The sequence below is a fragment of the Grampus griseus genome (assembly GCF_964374135.1).
Source record: "Grampus griseus genome assembly, chromosome: 2".
NCBI classification, from domain to species: Eukaryota; Metazoa; Chordata; class Mammalia; order Artiodactyla; family Delphinidae; genus Grampus; species Grampus griseus.
In genome coordinates, this window is record NC_139018.1 from 25,065,979 (window position 1) to 25,087,801 (window position 21,823).

Sequence of the window (21,823 nt, forward strand, 5' to 3'; positions counted from 1 at the left end):
TGGAGCAAGACATGCCTCTGTGACTAATAACCTCATGAATTATAAATGACTTTTTTTGTTTTTAACAGAACTTCACAGCCTGCAAAGCCACACAACGACCCTGTGAAGGAAGTATTGTTATCACTCCAACTGTACAGATGAGGAAACTCAGACTCGGAGTTTAAGTAACTTACCCAAGGGTACCTGGCCAATAAATGGCAGAGCGACACACAACCCCAGGTGGCCCGACTTTGAACCCTCTGCCCCTCCCATCATACACGCAGCCCACTTGTCCCACGCTCTGTCCACACCTCTCCTATGGCACTGACATGAGGGGCCTGCACCTAGTAGGTGCTCAAGAAACGTCCGTTGAAAGACACGGTTGAGATGCTTTCACTGCTTCTCCAGTGACACAGAAGAGAAAAACGACTGGAAAGAAGAAACATGGCAAGGGCGGCTGGCTACACATAGCAGATGGAACCCAGGCACTGACTGCATTCCTTCACCAGCCCCGCTAAAATGACTCTAAAAGCAACAGATAAGGCCGAGACCCCACTGCAACAGAGAGTAGAATGGCCAAAAACAGCACACAAAGAGATTAGCCAGGCTGTGTTTGCCAGAGGGGAGCAGACAGCTACTGACAAATGGCTCAGCAGGCTAGACGACAGGGCACCCTAAGCTGACAGTGGGGGAACTTGAAGTCTGCTGTCTCGGAGCCTAGAGAGGCCAGCAACTCGGGCCCTGGCACCTCTGATACATGGGATGGGAGTCCAAAGGAGGAACTAAACCTCCAGATTCCCTTCAGATCCTTATGGAAGACAAGATTTACTCTCTGGAGTGGTAAGAAGACAGGCTCTACAAGCCACACCACAGACCAGAGGGCCATCATGGGGACAGAGGACCTGGTCAAAGTCCACATAATGACCGCTGCGGAGCACCCAGCCTTCTTTCCCCAGCAGACTCCCGGGCCCCCGGGATAGACAGGCTGGCGTCTCTCGCGAGCCCGCCATCCCTGCACCCAACCCGTCCTTCACAGACTGCGGACGTTGCCCACCAGGCCTCCAGTCCCTGTCTCACCCAGCCCCAGCTCCTGACTTTGTCACCTTTCTCCCAGCTAATTTCACACAAATTCAATTGGGCCTCAGCCCATGTGGGGTCTTAAACACACACTCACTGAAATCCAATTAACCTTCGATAAAGGTCCTGCAATCAATAGTCGTCCTGTGGCTTAAGGAGCCTCCGTTCAGCCCAGGAAAGCGTGCTCCTGCACGACCTTTATTCTTAATGAAATCAATGACAGTCACTGTCACCAGCTCTTAAAGTGACTGGCAAATATGATCACCGGGTCAGGCCCTCAATAATATGCTGCTTCTGGGCTCAGAGCACAGACAAAAGAGGGCCCCTGCAGGCTGCTGGCTCCCCAGGCTCCACGCTCCCTGGCCAGACAACACACCTAGGCAGGGCCTGGACGTGCAAAACAGTGGAGGTGAGGCTTGCGGGCTCACCTGGGGCAGCCAGGGACCCCCTGGTCTTGTGGCAGGTGGTTCCTGAACTCCAGTGAGTGCCTGAACCACCTGGAGAGTTTGTTTAAATGCAGATTCTTGCAACCCTTCCCACCCCAGATTCTGATAAGTAAGTTTGGGGTGGGGCCCAGGAATCTGCATTCAAGTCTTATCTCCAAGCAGGCCAAGAGTCGCTGTTCTGTAAAGTATCCAAGCAGGACAGACCCTTAGAGTCCTGCTAACCCAACGCCTTCAGTAAGAAAACTGAGGCCCAGAGGAGGGGAGTGATGTGTCCAAGGTCACACAGCAGGCCACTGGCAGAGATGGAGCTCGAACCCAGGTCTCTTGTCTCCTAAACTGGTGTTTCCCTACCTGAGTCTCTGGGGAACTGGCCACTTGGACTGGTCTTCAGGTCCTCACATACTAGCCCAACTGGGCTGGGACACTGCAGGGTGAGGAGGCCTCTTCAGAGTGGAGTGGGGATGACTAACATGTGTTTGGAGGCGTCTAGAGCCCTCCCCACCCTTGAGAACAATTCCTTCTAGAGCCACTTCCTGCTGAGCCCCATCTTCCAGCTGAGTCAACAACTTGTAGCAGCCAAGATGCCACTAACTATCCTCTCCCCCAGGATCTGGGGTGAGATCTTTGCCCCTTGTCACTCCGATCTGTCCCCTGTATTTCCCTCCCCAAGCAACACTCACAGCCAGGCTGTCCTCAGGAGGGAGAATCACTCCAGGGACAGGCCCACTCAGTCCCACAGTCCTAGACAGGTTTTAGAATCTCAGAATTTTTTTAGAAACTTTCAGTCACATGGAGTCTTTCATGCTACACACACACACACACACACACACACACACACACACACACCCCACTAGTCTTCCATGAGGCCTGTGGCTTTGAGGTTGGTTGGTAAGAGCCATAATAGGTTAATTTCTGCACAGTAGGGCCTGTCCCTAGTCTCCCAAAATCACCAATGGTCAGCAACGGCACAGTAGAGCACGTGTCCCAGCGCCCACTGCCCAGCCTGAGGTTCCTGTGGAAGTATTTAATGACATCATCTCAGAACACTACCAAGGAGGCTCCCAGGTCATGCAAACCCTAGAAGCCAGGGGCAGGGGATTAAGGAAATAAGGAATTAAGACAGTATGGTTATTATTGCAAGGACAGACCAACAGACCAATGGAAGAGAACAGAGCTTCCAGAAAAGACCCACAGCCAATTGAGGACAAAGATGCCAGGCCTAAATTACTATATGGTATGATGCCATTGACATGAAATTCAGTAAGGGAGAAGGTGATCTATGGCGACAGAGGTCAGAATAGTGGGAGCTCTGGTGGGGGTGAGGGTATCAACTGGGAGGGGGCAGGAGGGGGTCTGCCAGGGGGCTAGAAATGGTTTGTCCCTTTATCTGGCTGGTGAGTACACGGTATAGCCATATGAAAACTCACTGAGGTGTACCATGAAGATCTGGGACCTCAAGTAAGTTACCTTCCCTCTCTGAGTCTCTGATTTTTCATCTGCAAAATGGAGACAAGACCTCCCTCCTAAGTTTGTAATGCAGATCGGGCCTGGCACCCAGAGTCCGGTAGTCAGTAAACGTTAATGGTCAAAGGAGGTAACGGAGGAAAGGGCAGGGCCCAGTGATGATAATAATAATGAAAACAGCAACAACCATCAACTAGCTACCAGTTCAGGTTCTAGCCACACGCCAGGAGCTGTGCTAGGAGGACACATCTAGCCCTCACAGCATCTCTAGAAAATGGAACGTCTGTAACATGAACTTGATGTAAGCTAGAGAGTGAAGGGCTGCATTTAGATGGTGCCCTGGGAGCTGGGCAAAACTTCTGTCAGTATTCCAACTCCTTCTTCGAGGAGTTACTGGCGTGGCTGTCAACCAGGTGGCCCCAGGAACCACTGCAGCCCCAGGCACATTCCTGGGAGGGAGACAGAGAAGGTGGAGGTGAGAGGACTTTGAAGTCGTGCAGACCCGGCTTTGACTCCTGACTCTGCCCCTGCTGGCGGTGTGATGTCGGGCAAATTGTTTAACCTCTCTGAGCTTCACCTTTCTCGTCTATAATTGGGGTTAACAATATATCCTTGGAGGACATCTGTAAGGAGTAGAGATTATATTTGTCACATGCTTGCTACATATAAGTTGCTTATAATAATTTTTGCTATTGTTTTTCCCAAACTACTCTGATATCAGCCTGTCCGACTCTGTATGTCCACAGAAACAAAAACCAACACTCTACCCCAGCCCTGCCTCATAGAGGCCAATCCAGGGCATGAGACTGGCTTAGTTTGTTCGCTAATTCATAGGATGTCCACCAAGGGTCTGCTCTGCACAGAACACTGGCCTTATCTGCAAAGCTGATTCAAGAGGGCTGGAAGCAGAAGCAGATGAGCCCAGGCCCTCAGAGGGCATCACCCAGCCCCAGCTCCCACCAGCCACCTCCAGCCTCCTCCCAGGTACCTCACTCCGCCAAGAGCAAGCAACTACACCAGAGCACATCTCTGTCTGCATTTGTCTTTGAAAATCAAAGCTGCCTGATTAAACGCCATTACAGCCCTGGGTTCACTGGATCAGAAGAGATTAATGAATTTAGGGGTGCTGCTGCCATGAAAAGCCCACCGCAGCTGGCAGTAACTAAACGCCAGTAACCTGAGGCCCCTGGAGTCTTTCCTGATCAGCAGGCAGAGAGACCCTGCTCCCCTTTAAGACTGCTCAGGATAAACAAGAAGTGACCTCCCCTTCCCCTCCTCACTGGCACCAAAGACTCTGTACTCAAGAGTCCTGGTGGACAAAGGACAAAGGATCCCTGGTTAGATGCGGGGACATACCCCCACCCCAACCAACAGAGGAAGAGATGGGCAAGCAGGTCTTACCACTCCCTTCTCTGCAGGAAGCTCTGCCCAGCACCCTCTAGCCAACAGTGAGGGAAGCAGAGTCAGAAGCCCCAAGTTGTGCTACTGCCAGGTGACCTCGGGAGAGACATTTGCTATCTCTCTGAGCTTCCCCTGAATTGGAACAGTAGTTTTCTCATCCTCCCCCTGCCCCCAGCCCCCAAGCAGCAGATCTCTTCCCAAAAAGCCCAATAGGCAACTCAGGTGATGGCAGAGCTGCCCTGGGTGAAGCAGGGTAGGGAGTAGAGAGGCCCATGCAGCCTCCCCACCCACCCAGAGGCCCCTGAAGGGTTCTGGGAGCACTGTTCCCTAAGTAAGGGGACAACAGCTGTCCCCAGGACCCAAGGCCAGCTGTGGCTAAACAGGCTCCTGGCAGCAGCTCCATACCGTCTGGTGCAGGCCCTCCTTTTATGAACTAAGAGGAGTACTGGAGTCAGAGAGACTTGGGTTTCCATCCTAGCTCTACTAGCTGTGTGACCTTGGGAAAGTTACCTTCCTTCTCTGAATCTCTGATTCCTCATCTGCAAAATGGAGACAATAAGACCTCCCTCCTGAGTTTATCATGGAGAAAACGGCCTGGCACAGGGAGTCAGGCATTCAGCAAACATTCACCGTCAAAGGAGATAAAGGAGGAGGAAGGAAGGGCCAGAGCCCAAAGAAAAGAGTGGAAACAACAGTCCTGCTGCCATTTTGGAGTGCTCAGCATACACCAGGCACTGTTCTAAGCACTGTTGTGCACTAACTCTTGAGGTCCTCCCAACGTTTTTAGAGGTAAGGCTATCATCGTCCACATTGCAGAGGCCACACAGGCACCCAAGGCCTGGGCTCACAATCTGCACACTCCTTCAGCTCCCACTGGCTCGTCTGCTGAGCCAAAGTGTGGCTTTTTCCTCCACTGGGACCACCCAGCCAACGTGTGGGCCACCACTGGGACCACAGGCTCATCGTCGTGTGCTGCCTGAGGGGGAGTAGCCAAGAGCATTCGCTTCTACTGGGTCTGGTCCCTTTCCTTCCTTCCTCCCACCAGCCAGAGGGGTCATGTCACTGCACTACTCACCCTTCAGTGACTCCCCAGTATCTCGGGGTCATGCCCAAGGCCTTCACCATCTGCCTGCAGCCCTGCAAAACCTCACCACTCCTTAACACTTCCTTGCAGGACCACCTCTGCGCCCCCAACTCCTCCACCCCGACACACACACACACACACACACACATACACACACACACACACACACACACACACACACACACACACACACACATCTCTGGCAAATTCCCGCTCATCCTGCTGGGGAAGCCGGCCTGGGGCAGAGGTGAGCACTTCTTCTTTGTGGCTCCCTGGGGACTGGCTCACCCCTCGCTGCGTTGCCTGAGAGATGGCTACAAGGATAGAGTTGTGTGCCTGACTCCAGTGCTAGGCTGGGAACTCCCTGACAAAGGGAATTGTGTCTAGTTCCTCTCTGAACCCTCACACCTAGCACACAGTAGGACTAAAAAATGATGAATGCTGGTGGAAAAAAGACAACCTCATCCCTACCTGTGGGACCCCATGGTGACCAAGAAGAAGAAAATGGGGTACAGGCCCCAGCCCACCGGTCAGCCTTCCCTGAGGCCAATCAGGTGGCAGGCAGGAGACAGAAGCCCCTCTTTTTTTCGCTCCAAGCCACTAGCTGGCTACTGCTGCGCCCTTTTGGCCTGGTACCTGGAGATCTGGGGAGGGCAGGAAGAGGGAGGAGGTGCGTCCAGGGCCCAAAGGGCAGAGGATTAAGTCCCATGGATTTGCACCATTGTTCTTCAGTTTCTCTGCACTGTGGGGCTCAGATGGCACAAGAAGACAGATGGTAATCCCCTGTCCAGGCAGGAGCTGCTGTGGGTGGGGGCAGGTGGGGCTCAGCACGTGCCCCACCCCACTGCCTGCTGCCAACCCCATTTCTAGGAGATGGGCAGAGAGCTGCCATAGAGGACCTGTAAGGCTGCTTTGTGCTCAGAGATGTTATAATTCTTCAGACAACAGGTCCCACTTCAAGACCGTGAGACCTCACCCAGACACACCTGCCCTTGCTAGGCAGCCCCGCCCCGTCCTGCGCCAGCAGCCAAGTGCCCTCGACCTTACCTCATTAACGTCAATCTTGTTCCTCTCCATGTAGTCTCTGTCGTTGACCTGCCCGCCGTCCACAAACTCCATCAGAAGGACCCGCTTGGTGGACAGCTCCCAGTAGATCTGGGGGACCTGGAATAGGAAAGGGCAGGTCAGAAGGAGGCAGGAGGCTGGAAGCTGCGGGCAAGGGGGCTGCAGACAGGCACATGAGCCAGACATCAACACACGCTCCTCCCAGGAACAGAAGGGAAGGCCCCCCAGCAGGGATTGGTGGGGAAAGCGGGAGGCAGGCCAAGAGAGAAGGGTAGGCTGTTCCGCCTCCACCAGCGAGGCGCAAGGCCTCCTTTAGTGACCCCTCCTGCTTGGGGACCAGAGAAGGGCTTCCCACCCTCCTCAGTGCCTTCCAGACACAATGAAGAGCCCACACTAAAACTGGGACTTAGGGGAAAAATGCATGGAACCTCTCACATCTGAGCCACAGTTGGTGTTAGAAGCAATTTCTCTCTCACACCAGGCTTATTTCAGGCTCCTCGTGTGAATATAAACCCTCTGCCTCAGTTTCTTCACCTGTGCAATGGGTGTTATATGTATGGATGATTGAATGAATGAATTTTTGCTAGGTGATAAATTTTTCAGTCACGAAGTCATGAGTTTTCTCATGCCCGTTTCCTAAAGCCTCCTGTGGCAGGCAGTGCTGAAGCCTAACCCAACACCTATTCCCAATCCTCCTCTTTCCCCGAGACAGGGGAAACGAAATACTTTCCCTGCCTGCCCTGCAATAATTATGGCCATGTGACACAGTTCTGGCTTATGAGACATAAGTGGAGGTCTGTTAGGGGGTGTAGGAAGGTTTTTATTTTCTTAATAAAAAGGGATGTTTGTAAATATTGCAACTCTTCTTACCCTTCTCTTCTTACCTTGAGAGTGAATGTGATACCTGGAGCTGCAGCAGCTACCTTATAACCATGAGGAAAAGTCTAAGAAAATCACAGAGATGCCAGCTCTGATACTGTCAAACCACTGAGACAATATCAACAGGCAACTGCTACAAGCCTTCTTGCTATGTGAGGAAAATACATCCTTCTTGTTTAAGACACTCTGAATGGGGTTGTCAGTTACCTACAGACAAATGCATTCCTAACTGATATGCTCTCCGACCCACTCTGACTCCAAGGACACCCAACAGCCCAAAAGAGAAGATTTCCCCAGGAGTAGCCACGAGATTGGGCTGCACCAAGGACTGCTGGGCTGCCATGTGAGTGAGCGACACCTGTGAGTCCCACCATGGCCAGGAGGGAGGAATGACCAGGATTTCAGCATGCCGTGATTCCCCAACAACTTAACGGGTTTATTCCACTTACAAATGACGAAGCAAGGACACCTAATTGAAGTGTTTTGGGGAATAAGGACTTCCCTCATCCCAACCCTCAGAGCTCACCTAGCAGTAAGATAGCAGCCCTCAAGCCAAGAAACCTTTCTTGTTCCTGGTTCTGCTAACAACTGTTGTGTCTGAGTCCAGACACTTAACTCCTCCATGCCTCAGTTTCCCTCATTAGAAAGGAGATTGTTCCTTCTCCATCTCAATAAGGAGCTCTGGGGACAAAAAGTGCCGTACGTACAAGTGAACACCCTGGGCTCCCTGGAACAAAAGTTCCTACTGAAATCAGGTGTCATTTTGGTTTGCTCCTTTCCTGCAATTCTTGCCATCTAGGCCATTAGAGAAATCTGTGACCCTACGTTACTTTGAACTTAAAATTCAGTCTCGCTTGGCATTCTTCAAAAAAATCTCTTTAAGAATATGAGTGGCGAGTTTGCTGCGGTTGGTGGTGGCTTCCAAAGGAAAGGGACATATTTGGGGGTTAAGTCCTTCCCCTGCATTGTATGGGACCCAAGCTTGGCCGTGGGTGCCTGGGGCTCTGGAAACTGGAGGCCAGGCCCCTCCCCTCCGTGCCCACCTGGGGCAACAGGCAAAACAGCCAAGAAAGAGCCACAGACCAGAGAGAAAACCCAAAAGCTGGAGCCTCCCTGGGCTCGTCAGTCAGGGTCACCGGTGTACTGGGTTCCCTCGCTTCCACCTTTCCCCCCAGTCTCCCTCCAAATGCAACCAACCCAGTCTCCCAGTGGAATGTGCGCCTGCCTCAGCGGCTTAGCTCTGAAACAGCAGAGACAGCAAAAAAATGGGAGGCAGAAGGGTTTGTCCTGGGAGCTCAGGGAGCGCGGCAGTTGCCCCTCGATGGATGTAACGTGGAAATGCCTGCAAGATGCAAACGGGCCTCCTGCTCAATTAGGAGAAACTTGGCTTGACAGGGGACACAAGGTCAAGTGACTTGTCCCTAAATCATCACGTGAGCAGGAGGCTCCGGGGCTATAAGGTGAAATTTACTTCACCCCAACAGCAATGTTTCACCACCATTCCTTCCTCAGCTTCTTCCATCAAGGAATGGAAAATGAAAGAGAAGATTTTTTTTTTTTTTTTTTTTTTGCGGTACGCGGGCCTCTCACTGTTGTGGCCTCTCCCGTTGCGGAGCAACAGGCTCCGGACGCGCAGGCGCAGCGGCCATGGCTCACGGGCCCAGCCGCTCCGCGGCATGTGGGATCTTCCCGGACTGGGGCACGAACCCGTGTCCCCTGCATCGGCAGGCGTGCTCTCAACCACTGCGCCACCAGGGAAGCCCAAAACAGAAAATTTTTGAAGAGGCAATAAGAACCACCCTGTCCCCTGCCCAAACAGAAATAAACCCCAAGAGGCTCCTGGCCAGGGTGCCTGCTCACCCCTCATAGGCCATCAGGACCTCTGGGTCTGGCATCTAAACTTCTCACCACGGAGCAGAGGCCCCACTCCTGTAGGCTCTGCCTGCCCCCATACCAGAGCCAATCCTGACCCCCGGAAGGAGGGCACAGATTATGGAAAGTTCCAGCCCCAAACCCTGGCCTCAGTCTCATTAACTGGCCTTGACCCTGTGCTTCCTCTTTGTTCCTGTGCTTGGTCAGCACACCTGGCTTGTCCGGGCCAGCCCCCCGTCATCCAGGGCCACAGTCGTCCCATTAGCCGAGCCCAGTGGAGCAGAGCATAGACCTGAAGTCAGACTGTCAGGCTGGAGCCCCTGCTCTGCCACCTCTGAGCTGTGTGACTTGGGTAAGTTTTATAACCTCTCTGAGTGCCAGTTCCCTCACTGTAAAAGGGTGACAACAGTTACAAGGAAAGCGACGCTCCTTACTTCCTACTAGCATGTGTGAGGTCCTGGTGCTCAACACGGCAGCTGCTATATGACAGCCACGTAGAATTTCACTGGTTCTGAAACACAACCAGGGCTGAGAGCTAATGCGACAGACAGTTCAGCATAACTCAGATCTGCCCATAAGTTATTACAGAGGGAGAAGAGCTCAAGGTTTAACATGCAGGCTTGGGGCCAGGCTGCCTCTGTCCCTTACCAGGAAACTGTGTAAACCTGGGCAAGTGGCTTCATCTCTCTGGGCCTCAGCTTCCCTGCTGCTGACATGGAGCTAATAATGGCATTTCCCTTGTGGGGTTGTATAACGATTAAAGAGTAAATATACATAAAGCACTTTAAAAGTGTCTAACACAGCACAGGCATGTAAAAAATATTAACTAATTATTACACATCAGTGCTTCCTGATCTTTGAGAGTCTTAGGAAGTTATGATGTTTCACCAAAAGCATGCTCATCTCCTCAGGGTTTGCCCACAGTTTCTGGAGAGTCCCAGGCCCCTTACCTAGCACTAAAAAACCCTGGAGTGCTCAAGAGACAACCCCCCACCAAGCCCCACCTCCACATATAGAGACACACTCTCATCCCTTCCAGTCCCAAACCCTGTGGTTATAAGGCTTCTCCCTCTATCTTGTCCCAGTTGTCCCCAAGGTCAGTCACAAACCTCGCTGCTTGTCCTGTCCCCTCCCCACAGCATACACACACTCTGATGCCAGATCTACAAATGCCCTGGTCTGACCGTTCGGCCTGGCTGCCCCATCACCTTCTCCCCGTCTCCCCGACACCACATTTGCATTCAGTGCTTGTCTGAGGCTCAGAGATTTATAGCATAGGGCTGAGGTTATTAAACCCCACTGGAAGAGGCCTCACACACTGAGAGGTAAACTCTTTGCTGAGGCTTAATTACGCACAGATGTTGTGATGGGGTGCCAGTGTGCAAAAGCAATCTATCTCCTGTTTTAAGAGCTGAACGGGGTTTGCAACGCAAAATTTGCTTCCCACTTGTTATGTGTTTAGAGAAAATTAATTACTCAGGAGCCTTAATTCTACCATTGTCTTAGGAATGGTGTGCGGGTTTTAGAAGCAGCAGGTCAAATCATTACACTAATTATTTACCCATTTGGCATCCTCGTTTCAAAAATTTGTGTTATTATTATTATTATTACATGTCTTGGTCTGACAGATGCTAGCTGGCCCCAGCCAGGGGACGATTTTGCTGTTTCCATGGGAACAGTGGAGGAGACGGTTCTGTTTGGCACGGAGGACCACCCCTGCCGGCTAAGAGGCAACAGAATGTCCTTAGACGAGCCTCAGAGTTGAAGTCAGAAAATCCCGTTTGTACCCTAACTCCTCTCCTCTAAGACTACCATCTGTAAAATGGGATGACGGTTGTTGGAAGGATTCAGTGTCCTAGTATCGTCATAGTGTTCAGTGCCGCAGAAGAAACATTCAGTAAACATTGCCTATCCCTTTGTATAATCAACACGTCTTGGAAGCCCCCTCTGAGCTCCTTACCTAGGCGGAATTAAGTACTTCCTCTTGGGCATCCACAGAAACATAGAAGAGTCTCTGGCATAGTGCTAACCAACCTGTACTATAACAACATGCTGTGTGTTTGTCCCCCACTAGATGGGACGTCTTCCCAGGCAGGAGCCAACCATCTCTTACTCATCTAGGTACCTCCAGATCCTAGCACAGCAAGAGGCTCAGGAAATGCTCCATAAATGTGGAATAATGGACTGAAAGAAAAGGAATACGTAAGTGGAAGCATAATTCAGACCCCACAGCATTATTCTAATTAGTTAATATTATTACTTGCATTAGAAAGCCAAGTTTTCATTGAATTGGTGGTTTGAAGCTCAAGGCTGGGGCAATGTTACCAGATCATCTGGATTTGCCCAAGCAAGAGGGTCTGTACGAATAATGGCATTTGCCTCGTAGGGCTGTTTAAGGCAAAGCCAGTCAAGCACACTGGGGGCATCTGGACAGACCTGACCCCCGACTCACTCAAAAAGCTGAACTTTGCCAGTGGCTACACCTTCCACCAAACCAGCGTATCAAGACGCCACACTGCTCATCACAGTTGTAGGTCTTCCTCCCGTGAACCAAGCTCTAGGGCTCTCAGGCAGCTAGGGTAGATGCACCCTCAGTCTCCCCATCTCTATTCATCAATCCGGATAGCAGAAGTACAGTATAAACACGGTCTCTGTTTCTCAGGATGTCTTCAGAAGCCACGTGGATACTTTAGTCCAGAGCAAGAGACCTTCCAGTCCACATGCTGAGACACCCTGCCCAGCAAGAGCCCCACTTGACTGTTTGCTCCAGAACGAGTACCTGGAGCCCTGTGCCTCACCCTCCCACATTCTCCAGGCCTCCCCAGTTAAGAGCAAAGGGTTGATCTCTTCCAAGAGTTGAAAGTCAATCTCTCCATGTAGACTGCCAGAGAGACCCAACCCCTGCACTGCTGTGATGAAGTGGTACCCCCGGAAAATGAATCCAAGCCCCACCATGGACAAAATGTGTTGGAAGAGCAGTGGTGTGGGCATGCATCTCTCTCACTCTGACCTCCACGGGCCCTGTGGGGAACATCAGGACAGTCCTCAAAGACCAGCTCCAAGGCCAACTCCTCATTGGAGCCTTCCCTGCCCTGCTCCCCACAGAAGTCCCTTCTGAATCCTTAGAGCAGGACCTCTCACTGAGCTGGGACTCTGTGTCATTTGATGTTGTTTCCCACAGTAAGTGTCTCCTATCACACCAGCAGTTCTAGTCAATACTTGAAAACACAAATCTGTTCCAATGTGACTGATAAATTAGGGGACAATTTGATCATAACACAAATTTTACATTCACTTATGTGCAGTATCATCTGTGAGAAATACTCGGAAACGCAGAAAACTCTATCCAGCTGACCCACACAGGAATACACGAAGCAGACACACCTCAAACATCACCACGTGCGTTATGGGTTACACTCACCCGTAACTGGCGTCACAACAGCTGTCCAATTTCAGAGGACCCTCCTTCCACCTCTTCACAGTAACTCCTAAGCAGCCACTCTTCTGATGCCCACTTCCGCAAGCCCGCGTCAAGTAAAGCGGCGTGTGTACTGTGGTCTTAATGTATTTCTTAGCCACTTACCATGTGTAAAACGATGCTACCATTTCATTAGGTTCCTATCCGCTTTTATCTTCTGGGTCACTGGTGACATTTTTGAACGTGGTAAGCCTACCCCTATTTTGCCCATAAACCTTGTGGTTTCTGTTGTGCGATTTTGCATACTGTGGAGATTTCTAGGACACGTGTGTTGTGTGATACAGACCTGCGTACTCAATGAGCTGATGTAACATAGGTAAAGCTTTAGGAACAGTGCCAGAGTATACTAGCGTTAGCTATCACCATCACCATCATCAATGTCATCATCCCATGGTTCGTGGAGGTGGAAACCATGGCTTACAGGCCCTCAGGAGTGCTCAAGGTCTTGCAACTGCAGGTCGTTCAATAAAAGAATATTTGTTCAAAAAGTCAGCAATCCCCTTTGATAATTTGTGTCGATAACTTTGCCTTCAAGGGCTTTAATGTGCATCACCAGGGACAAATCAGTCACCCTCAGAAGGAAGACTCAGGAAGGAGATGTCCCCGCTCATGTCTTGCAAGGGGGGGATGCTCAGGGCTGGGACCAGTTTTCCCCTGCCCTCTTCCGCCCGACCAGCAGGGCCCCGTGGCCCTGACCTCCTACCTTTAGGAAGTCAAAGTGCTTGAGCATTTGGGCCACTTTCTCGGCGTTCCTCCCCTCGTTGAGGAAATCCAGCTCCAAAGGCAGGTTCTTCTTGGCTTCATCCACCAACCACATGAACTCAAACTCCGGAAATAGCTGCTTCACGGCCAGGACGAGCACCTAAAACCCATCAAGCACCCCATCAGTCTGTCCACGGCCCCCACAGAGGAAGGTACATTCTCTGTCCTCCCGCCTGGGTCTGGGCGTTGACAAGTCCCCAGGCCGCCCCTGGAGTAAGGGTGGGTGGGCAAACGGCTCCCCTGGGGCCCATCTCTGTAGTCCAAATCCAAGATTATGAAAGCCCAACAGCCGCGAGCAGAAACCGCCACCACCATTTACTGAGCGCGCCCCACTCGCCCAGCACTGGGTAAGCGCTATTACCTGCCTTATTCCTCCATTTCTTCTTCGCAGTGTCTTATCATCTGCATTCTACAGATTAAGAAAGTTGGGGCTCTGAGAGGTTATGTGATTTTCCTGAATTTGCCCAGCAAGGAAGCAGAGCCAGAACCCCCTGGGTCTACCCGGCCCCAAACCCTTGCTCTTAAGCACGTTGCTGAATTGCTGCCTTTGCTTCCAGCAGATTTGTGCTTTGTGGTCCTGTTTATAAAGGGCTGGGAGGGGGCAGCAGCTACATTTTGTTTATTTCTTAGGCTGAGTGGTTGGTACCTGAGCATTTATATTATTTTCTATGCTTTTTGTATTGAATACATCTAAAATAGTTCATGATAAAAAATCAAATTGGAATAAGAAACCAAGGTTGGCTAAGACAAGAGGAGTAAGAGATAAGGGATTTGACCACTTGGGTAAAAAGCTTGGATTTTTGGAGATCTGGGCCCACGGTGGACTCTTGAGTCAGGACATGATGAAAGAGTGAGTTTCAGAAGACTTATCTGGCATTTCAGTTGTCAGTTTAATTATGTGAAACAAACATCACTGGCAGAGAACAAGAGCCCAGGGACATCTGCAGAGCACACCACGGCCCCTCCGTGGGCAGGGACTCAGTTCTGAGGCTACCCCACCACTGGAGCTCTGGATTTGAGATGGTCTCACAAGTTCACAGACTATAGCACTGTAGTGGGTAAGCAAGGGTGATGCCAGGGACATGGGGGATGTTCCAGCACTGGGGGGGCGGGGGTGGGGGGTGGAGAGAGGGAGGGACACAGAAGGCACCTCTCCTGTTCTTCTATAAGCCCTCCTGTTGGTGTTCAAAGTCGGGCCTGGGGAGAACCACTGATAGATCCTCCCAGTAATTCTTGGTATAGTCCTCTGAGAATCCCCATCTCTAGCCCTGGCTAGAGCAGAAGGACAAGGAACGAGAACTAAAGAACCATGGGCCTATTGGTACCAAGAGACCTTCCCCATCTGTTATGGACTTAATGCTTATGTAGCCCCCAAATTCATATGTTAAGCCCTAACCTCAGGGTGATGGTGTTTGGAGGTGGGGCCTTTGGGAAGTAATTGGGTCTAGCTGAGCTCATGAAAGTAGGGCCCCTGTGACAAGATTAGTGTCCTTATAAGAAGAGAAAGAGAGACCAGGGCTCTCCGCTTCTTCGCCAGGTGAGGACACAGGGAGAAGGCAGCCATCTGTCTACAAGCCAGGAAGAGGCTCCTACCAGGAACCGAATCAGCTGGCACCTTGATCTTAGACTTCCCAGCCTCTAGAACGGTGAGAAATAAGTGTCTGTCATTTAAGCCTTCCAGTCTATGGTATTTTGTTATGGCAGCCTGAGCTGACCAAGACACCACCCAGTCTATCCAGAAGGCCTTACTGAGCCCCAGCTATGAGCCTTGTCTCATGCTTCTGTTTGCCCTGGTCTATGATATGATGTCCAACACTGTATTAGGCACATGCAGCACAAAGAAATAAATCTAAAGTAGGGCCATTAACTACAAGGCATTCTACAGCTTTGTTTTTAAATCCTATGTCCGAGGCAATGTACCAGACGCCATTCTAAAAGAATCATTACACAGGGTTATTATACTCAATTTCTCTCAAACCCTTTTTAATTACATTCGGCTGCAGTCTAATTTCCTTTAAGTCTTGTCTAGTCTTTCAGGGGCTAGACCTGTGACCTTATGATAATCGATTTAGTTTATGTTTTGTTTCTGTTTCCGTCACACGAAACAAGAAGGAAGAGGTAGCAACAGTGAGGCCCAGGCCGCATGTGTCAGAGCCGGACATCCTGTCTCATCATCGTGCCCTCAGATGGCCCTCAGCTGTCACCAAAGGGGAGGCAGAGCTGGTGCACAGGAAACAGAAGCACCTGCCCAGCCCAGGCTAAGGGCACATCTGTCATCCGAGGCACCTGAATTCCAATCTCTGGGCTCTGAGTTCAAGCAAGAACCCTCTTGGGTGTTTTGCTCCAGCCTAGATTCCAGAGCTTCTCACCCAGGAGGGACAAGGAAGGAGCCACAATGAGTCTCACTCATTTGTTCAATCAAAATGTACTGATTACCTTCTTGGTAATGACTTTGGACCAAGGTATACACAGAGACCCACATGTAGCCCAGTGGCGTCTATACCAGGAGATGAGGCTTCTGGCCACACAATAACTCCTCATCATTTGTATGGTCACTGCTATTTGTGAAATTTTTAATTATCATTAATTATCATTAATATCCAAACAGCACTGAAAGGCACTTTAAAGACTCTTCTGTTACTAATCAATTATGTGATTAGTCATTACTAGTACTATTGATTATTATTAATACTTAATGTCATGAATCATAAAAGCAGCCAAAGATTTTATTGATTGATATTAACTGCTAATAACTAATTAGTAAACTAATTCATAACCCAAAAAACTTTGCACTACTCATAAAACTGGTCTCAAAAGCATTCTGTGGTGGTTGGCATGTCACTTCCTTGGTTCCTTTAAAATGAGAGGGTCTGTTTGAATGGAAGTCAGGGGTTCTTAGCTTTATAGGACACCATCCCCTTTACAGGAAGTCACCGATTTGAAATTTTGATGCCAGCTATGAAGCCCAGAAAATGTAAATACTCCCATAATTTTGTACATAATTCAGGGGGGTTATCAACCCCTTGAACTTCACCGTGGGTGGGGAGAGGGGTCAGGTTAAAACTTGTCTGGTCCAAGTCTAAAATGCTTTGGGCTGCTGTCACTTTAGACTGTTCTTGGCTTGGGAAAATAAAATAAAACTCCTCAGTCTCACCTTCTGTTTTTATTCAATTCCGTTCTTAACAGCCTGCCCTAAGTAGATTCAAGTTTTTCTTTTTTGACAACAGATGCAATCAACGAAAATAAAACAGGTGTTGTTATCAACTTGACTTTTTGATTTTTCTCCCAAATTTATCTTCTCCATAAAATTCTTCCAGCAGCCAATTTTCCACCAGTGCCTAGCACGTACTCAATAACCAGCAGATGTTTACTGAATATTCACATGAATGAATGAGTGAATGAATAAATGAACATTCCAAAAGGTTTGCCCTCTCCCCAGAAATAATTATATGTTCACATGTGCATTACCCAAATGCATTAAGTTTTTATGCCTCTAAGATTTTGGTGGAGAAAGGACTACCTCTGAACTTTGGGGAACCACAGTTTTAAGATGCCTGAGAATATTCTACTTGATTTGGAGTCTTGTTAATCAATCAAGGTATATTCAACAATTAATACTTCCTTCAAGGTAGAATAATGAAATCATTCTCCTATAGGGCTATTGGCTCACAGTAGGAAAAATAAATTATGAGCCACACAGAAATGTAATAGAAAAATTGAGAGTCACGTAAAAGTTTGAAAACTAGTGACTTCTATTTATAATAGCAAAAAAAAAAAAAAAAAGGGGGGGGGGAATTATCATTATCCAGGCATAGGCACTGCGCTATGAGGCACTTTATATACATGCTCTCATTTCTTCCTCTTCTTGTCCATTTCACAGAGAAGGGAATCAGATCCAAGAGGTTAAAGCATTTCTCAAGGTCACATAGCTTTTAATTTCAAATGCGGGACTTGGACCCACGTGTTGGGTTTTTTTTTTTTTTCACTTCTTTCTTTATGCAGCCCTGTCTCAGGCAATACAGTACAGGACAATACAATAGGAAGCTTGAGATAAGGCATAAAAAGAGCTTTGTAAACTGTAAAATGCAACTGAAATTCGAGTTACTGCTATCAAGTTATTATATATTATAAAAGAAATAATGTTCTATGGAAAAACAGGACACTAAATAGAACGCCTACACGGATGTGAACTGGTAAAAATGGATGTTCGACAAGGATCGAAAATCAGTTCAGAGTGCTGCAAATAGCTTACCATTCATGGGGTTTATCTTTGTTCTGATAAGTTATTAAAGTGCATACTTTTTAGAAAGCAGAATTACAGGGTGAAGAGAAGTTTCCATGGGATGGTCTACATCTCTGGGGCTTTTAAAAATGTATTTAAAAAAAATAAAATCAGCTGTTGGATTCTGTGCCAACACAAACATTACCTAGCCACCCACTGTTCAATCAACACATTCAGAAAAGAAACAAGATGACAGACAGCATGCACTGAAAATGTTGTTCAGAAAAAATCAAAAACATAACTGTCCCAGGTCTTTACTTTTAGAGTCCCTTGGTATGGGCTGGATGACATCAAATGGTGGGTGGATGGGATTCTGGTGCTCAGATCAGAGAGTTCTACCCTAATGCTGCAGAGCACCTTGGGGACAGGTGGTACATGAAGGGCAGGGAGCCTGGCCATGAATTAGATTCTTTAGGGGGTGATAGAGCACGGGGGTGTTCATCATCAATTTCAGAAGCTTAAGGGATAACAGGGAGTGATACAGGATAGTGCTATTGGGACCTGGGAATGATGCTCATGGGTCAACTGAGTCCTACCCTGTTCTCAAATGGTGAGCATGGCAGTGAGACCCGGCCTGCTAAGCTCCCTGCTATCGTGGGCAGGCAAGAACTGCTGCAAAGCCAGCCCGCCAGCAGACAGACTCTGCCTCGTCAGTTCTCCCCTTGCTGCTGAATCACTGTTCCAATCTCTGGACCCAATTAGTCTGGCTCTGGACAGCCACTCAAATCAATAAGAGTCACTGGCCGTGCATCTAGAAGTAGAGTTGCCCCAACTATTAAAGGGACAATATCAGGTGATAATGACAAAGCTGAAAACACCCTTGGCTGTGCCTTTCTCTTTTGTGCAAAGTCACCGACACCATCAAGTTCATCACCATTTACTGGGAGTCAGTCTCTGTTTCTCTAGCACTGGTCAACAGCTGTCGCCGAGACCATCCCCGTCCCCAAGAGGAAGAGACACAAAACACCAAGGTGGTACATGCTATTGGGTGCCAACTTCCTGGCTAACAGAACCTCAATTTTCTGCATCTTTCTTGTCCTTCAAGGAAGGCAGGCCTTAGCCTGAGAAGGCAAACCATGATTGGTCTAAGCCAATCAAAGTGGTCCCAATCCTCCTGCCAAGACTGATTCAGTCTTGGGGATGTGGGCCTGCTTCTGGCCAATGAAAACTGAAATGAATTCTATTAAGGGGCTACTTTTTAATACGAGGGAAGAAACAGGCCCTCTCTGGCATCTGGATGTCATCTACTTGTAACAGCAGGAACCCCGCAGCTGTTTTGCAGCTATGAGGGGCACTACCTTAGAAGGACAAGCCAGGAAGCTGAGCTGGCAGAGTGGAAGACATAAAGAACCTGGGTCCTTAAAAACCACAAAGAAGTGATGGATTAGTCAACCTTGAAACAGCTGACCCTACTTCCAGATGTCTTGTAATGTAAGATAATATAGGTTACTATTGGGGCTTCCCTGGTGGCGCAGTGGTTGAGGGTCTGCCTGCCGATGCGGGGGACGCGGGTTCGTGCCCCGGTCCGGGAGGATCCCACGTGCCGCTTAGCGGCTGGGCCCGTGGGCCGTGGCCGCTGGGCCTGCGCGTCCAGGGCCCGTGCTCCGTGGCGGGAGAGGCCACAGTGGTGAGAGGCCCGCGTACCGCAGGGAAAAAAAAAAAATATATATATATATATATATATATATATATATATATATATAGGTTACTATTATTTATACCACTTTTAGTTGGATGTCCTGATACATGCAGTTGAAACCATACTCACTGCTATGGCTAGTAGCCCCCACCTCCTTATTCTCAAAAGTCTCATTTCTGCAAACCTCTATCCTTGCAGCAGATATGTGTTTGGATTTACAAGCCCACTTCTTAAACTGCAAATATCCAGAAGTTAAGCCTATTAGCCACTCTCTCCTTAGTATGAACTACTTTAATCAGGTTTTCTTCCTCTCAAGACCAGGCTGTGGTCAATCACAGGGTTGGAGATGAGAGAGAGACAATAGTGGGCAGTGGGAGAGAAGCATGAGGACACACAATACCTGGAATTGGCATGAAAAGAAACACCAGAAGGCTCTTCACGGGCTTTGCCTCCCCTCTGTCTCTAAGTTTCTGGTGGGTACGATAGCCCTAATGCCTCCTAGAAATCATTTTTTTCCTACCAAGCACACTGGAGTATGTGTCATTCCTAAAATCAAGGCACCATTTAGGTCTGGACTTAGAAGAAAATAGTAATACTCATTCCAAATATAAAACCAAATGAGCTTTCCAGTTGGCGCCTCTTAGTTGTGAAGCAGAAAGGGTGACCAGATAGGCCTTTTTTCCACCAGAGGCCAAGCCCAGCGACAAGGCAGTATCACTCTGCTGCTGCTAATGCTGATGGTCCATGGAGGTGGTGACCTCAGGCCTCATTTCCAGCTTCTCTCCTGAAGGCTGTGAGTGCGGGTCTCTGATCTGCCTCACGATCCCAGCCCCAGCCACTGCGAAGGAGCCACTCTGTGCTCTGCACATAGTCACAGGGCTGGTAATTTCCAAGAAAAGCATCTGATGCTTATCTCAGGCCGGAAGATGCCAAATTTTTATTACTACTATTATTGATATCGACCTTACGGCCACCATTACTTAGGGAGCAGTGAGGCTCTGAGCAAAGAAAAGATGTCAGCTGTCCTCCCAGCCCCAGTGGGTCTGCTGGCACAACCGGGCAGAGACAGGTTCCCAGCTAATGCAGGCATGGCTGCTGGGTCCCAGGACACCCAGGGATCCTCCGAGACTCACAGTGCACTTGCATCTATGGCTGTTCCATAGCTACTGACTGATGCTTCAGAAAACTAAGGTTTCCAGGTGGCTGCCCAATGCCACTCGGCAACCCCGCTCCCGAGTCCCGGTCAGCTCCCTTTTCCACTGCACCCAGCAATATTCCAAACCTTCATTTCCCCGCTCAAGCCTCCATGCCACCTCCTACCCCCTCTTTCTCAGCAGATGGTCTTACCTCCTACTTCAGAGAAAAAATAGAGGCTATCAGGCTGGTACGACTCAGCTGTCCACTTTCCCCACCTTCCCCCTCTGCCCCACTCACTCATCTGTACCCAGCCTTACTACCTTCCTCTAGCCTCAAGCAAAGGCTGCCAAAGCCTAACGTTTCCACCTGTGTCCTTGGAGCCCAATCCCTCCAGGCCCCTCCTAAACCAGATCTATCAGTTACTTCTCTCTCCTAAATCTCCAAGTCTCCGGCTCTGCTGCCCCTTCCCCATCAGCTACAGCCTGCCCCAGGTCCCCGCCGCTAATCCTGTGCTCTGCTCTAACCACTATACTCACCCTCCCCCACCATCCATGGCTAAACATGAAAAAGAGTAGTCTACATTAACCGTCTCTGCTCCCTGAGGCTTCAATTCTCTTCCACCCCACTCACCCCACTCTCCCTGCTCTTCCCAAGAACTCTAAGTCGCCAAACCCAAAATACTCTTTCCAGAGCTTCACAAATTTATACTGCATTTGACAACATGCCGTAATTCTGACAGATTATATTTTCCAAAACGGCTGCAACAATACCTCCCCCTCTAATGCTCTTCTGGAACCGTGCCACTCGCCCATCAGGAGGTAGAGTCTATTTCCCTGCCTCTTAAACCAAGGGGGACTTTGTGACTCTTGATCTTACCAATAAAGTATGGAAGAAGTAACCTGCGTGACTGCCACGGCTAGGTCATAAAACTATGATGTGCTTTCAGCCTTATTCTCTTGGGACACTCCCTCTTAGAACCCAGCCACCATGCTGTGAGGAAGCCCAACCAGCCTTGGAGAGGCCTTGGTGAGGGTCTAAGGCCCTGACCCACAGCCCCGGCTGAGCTCCCAGCCAACAGCCAGAACCAACTTGCCAGCCGTGTGAGTGGGTCCTCCTGTTGCAGTTAAGCCACCCCAGCTGGCGCCAAATAAAACAGAGATGAGTCTCCCTGCCACACCCTGCCCAGGTTGCAGAGTCATGAGCAAAATACACGACTGGTGTTTTAAGCCACTGCGTTTTCAGGTGGTTCATCACGCAG

General features: G+C 49.5%; 1 protein-coding gene across 2 annotated transcripts in view; it reads right to left on the reverse strand.

Annotated features, from left to right (window-relative positions):
* ADCK1 (aarF domain containing kinase 1) overlaps positions 1-21,823 on the reverse strand; it is a 110,873-nt gene that overhangs the window by 14,776 nt on the left and 74,274 nt on the right. For both annotated transcript variants that reach the window (XM_082649134.1, XM_082649135.1), the window contains 2 exons: positions 13,449-13,607; positions 6,499-6,615 (listed from right to left, as the gene is read on the reverse strand). In XM_082649134.1, coding sequence (XP_082505260.1) covers positions 6,499-6,615; positions 13,449-13,607 — 276 coding nt within the window. The remainder of the gene's footprint in view (positions 1-6,498; positions 6,616-13,448; positions 13,608-21,823) is intronic.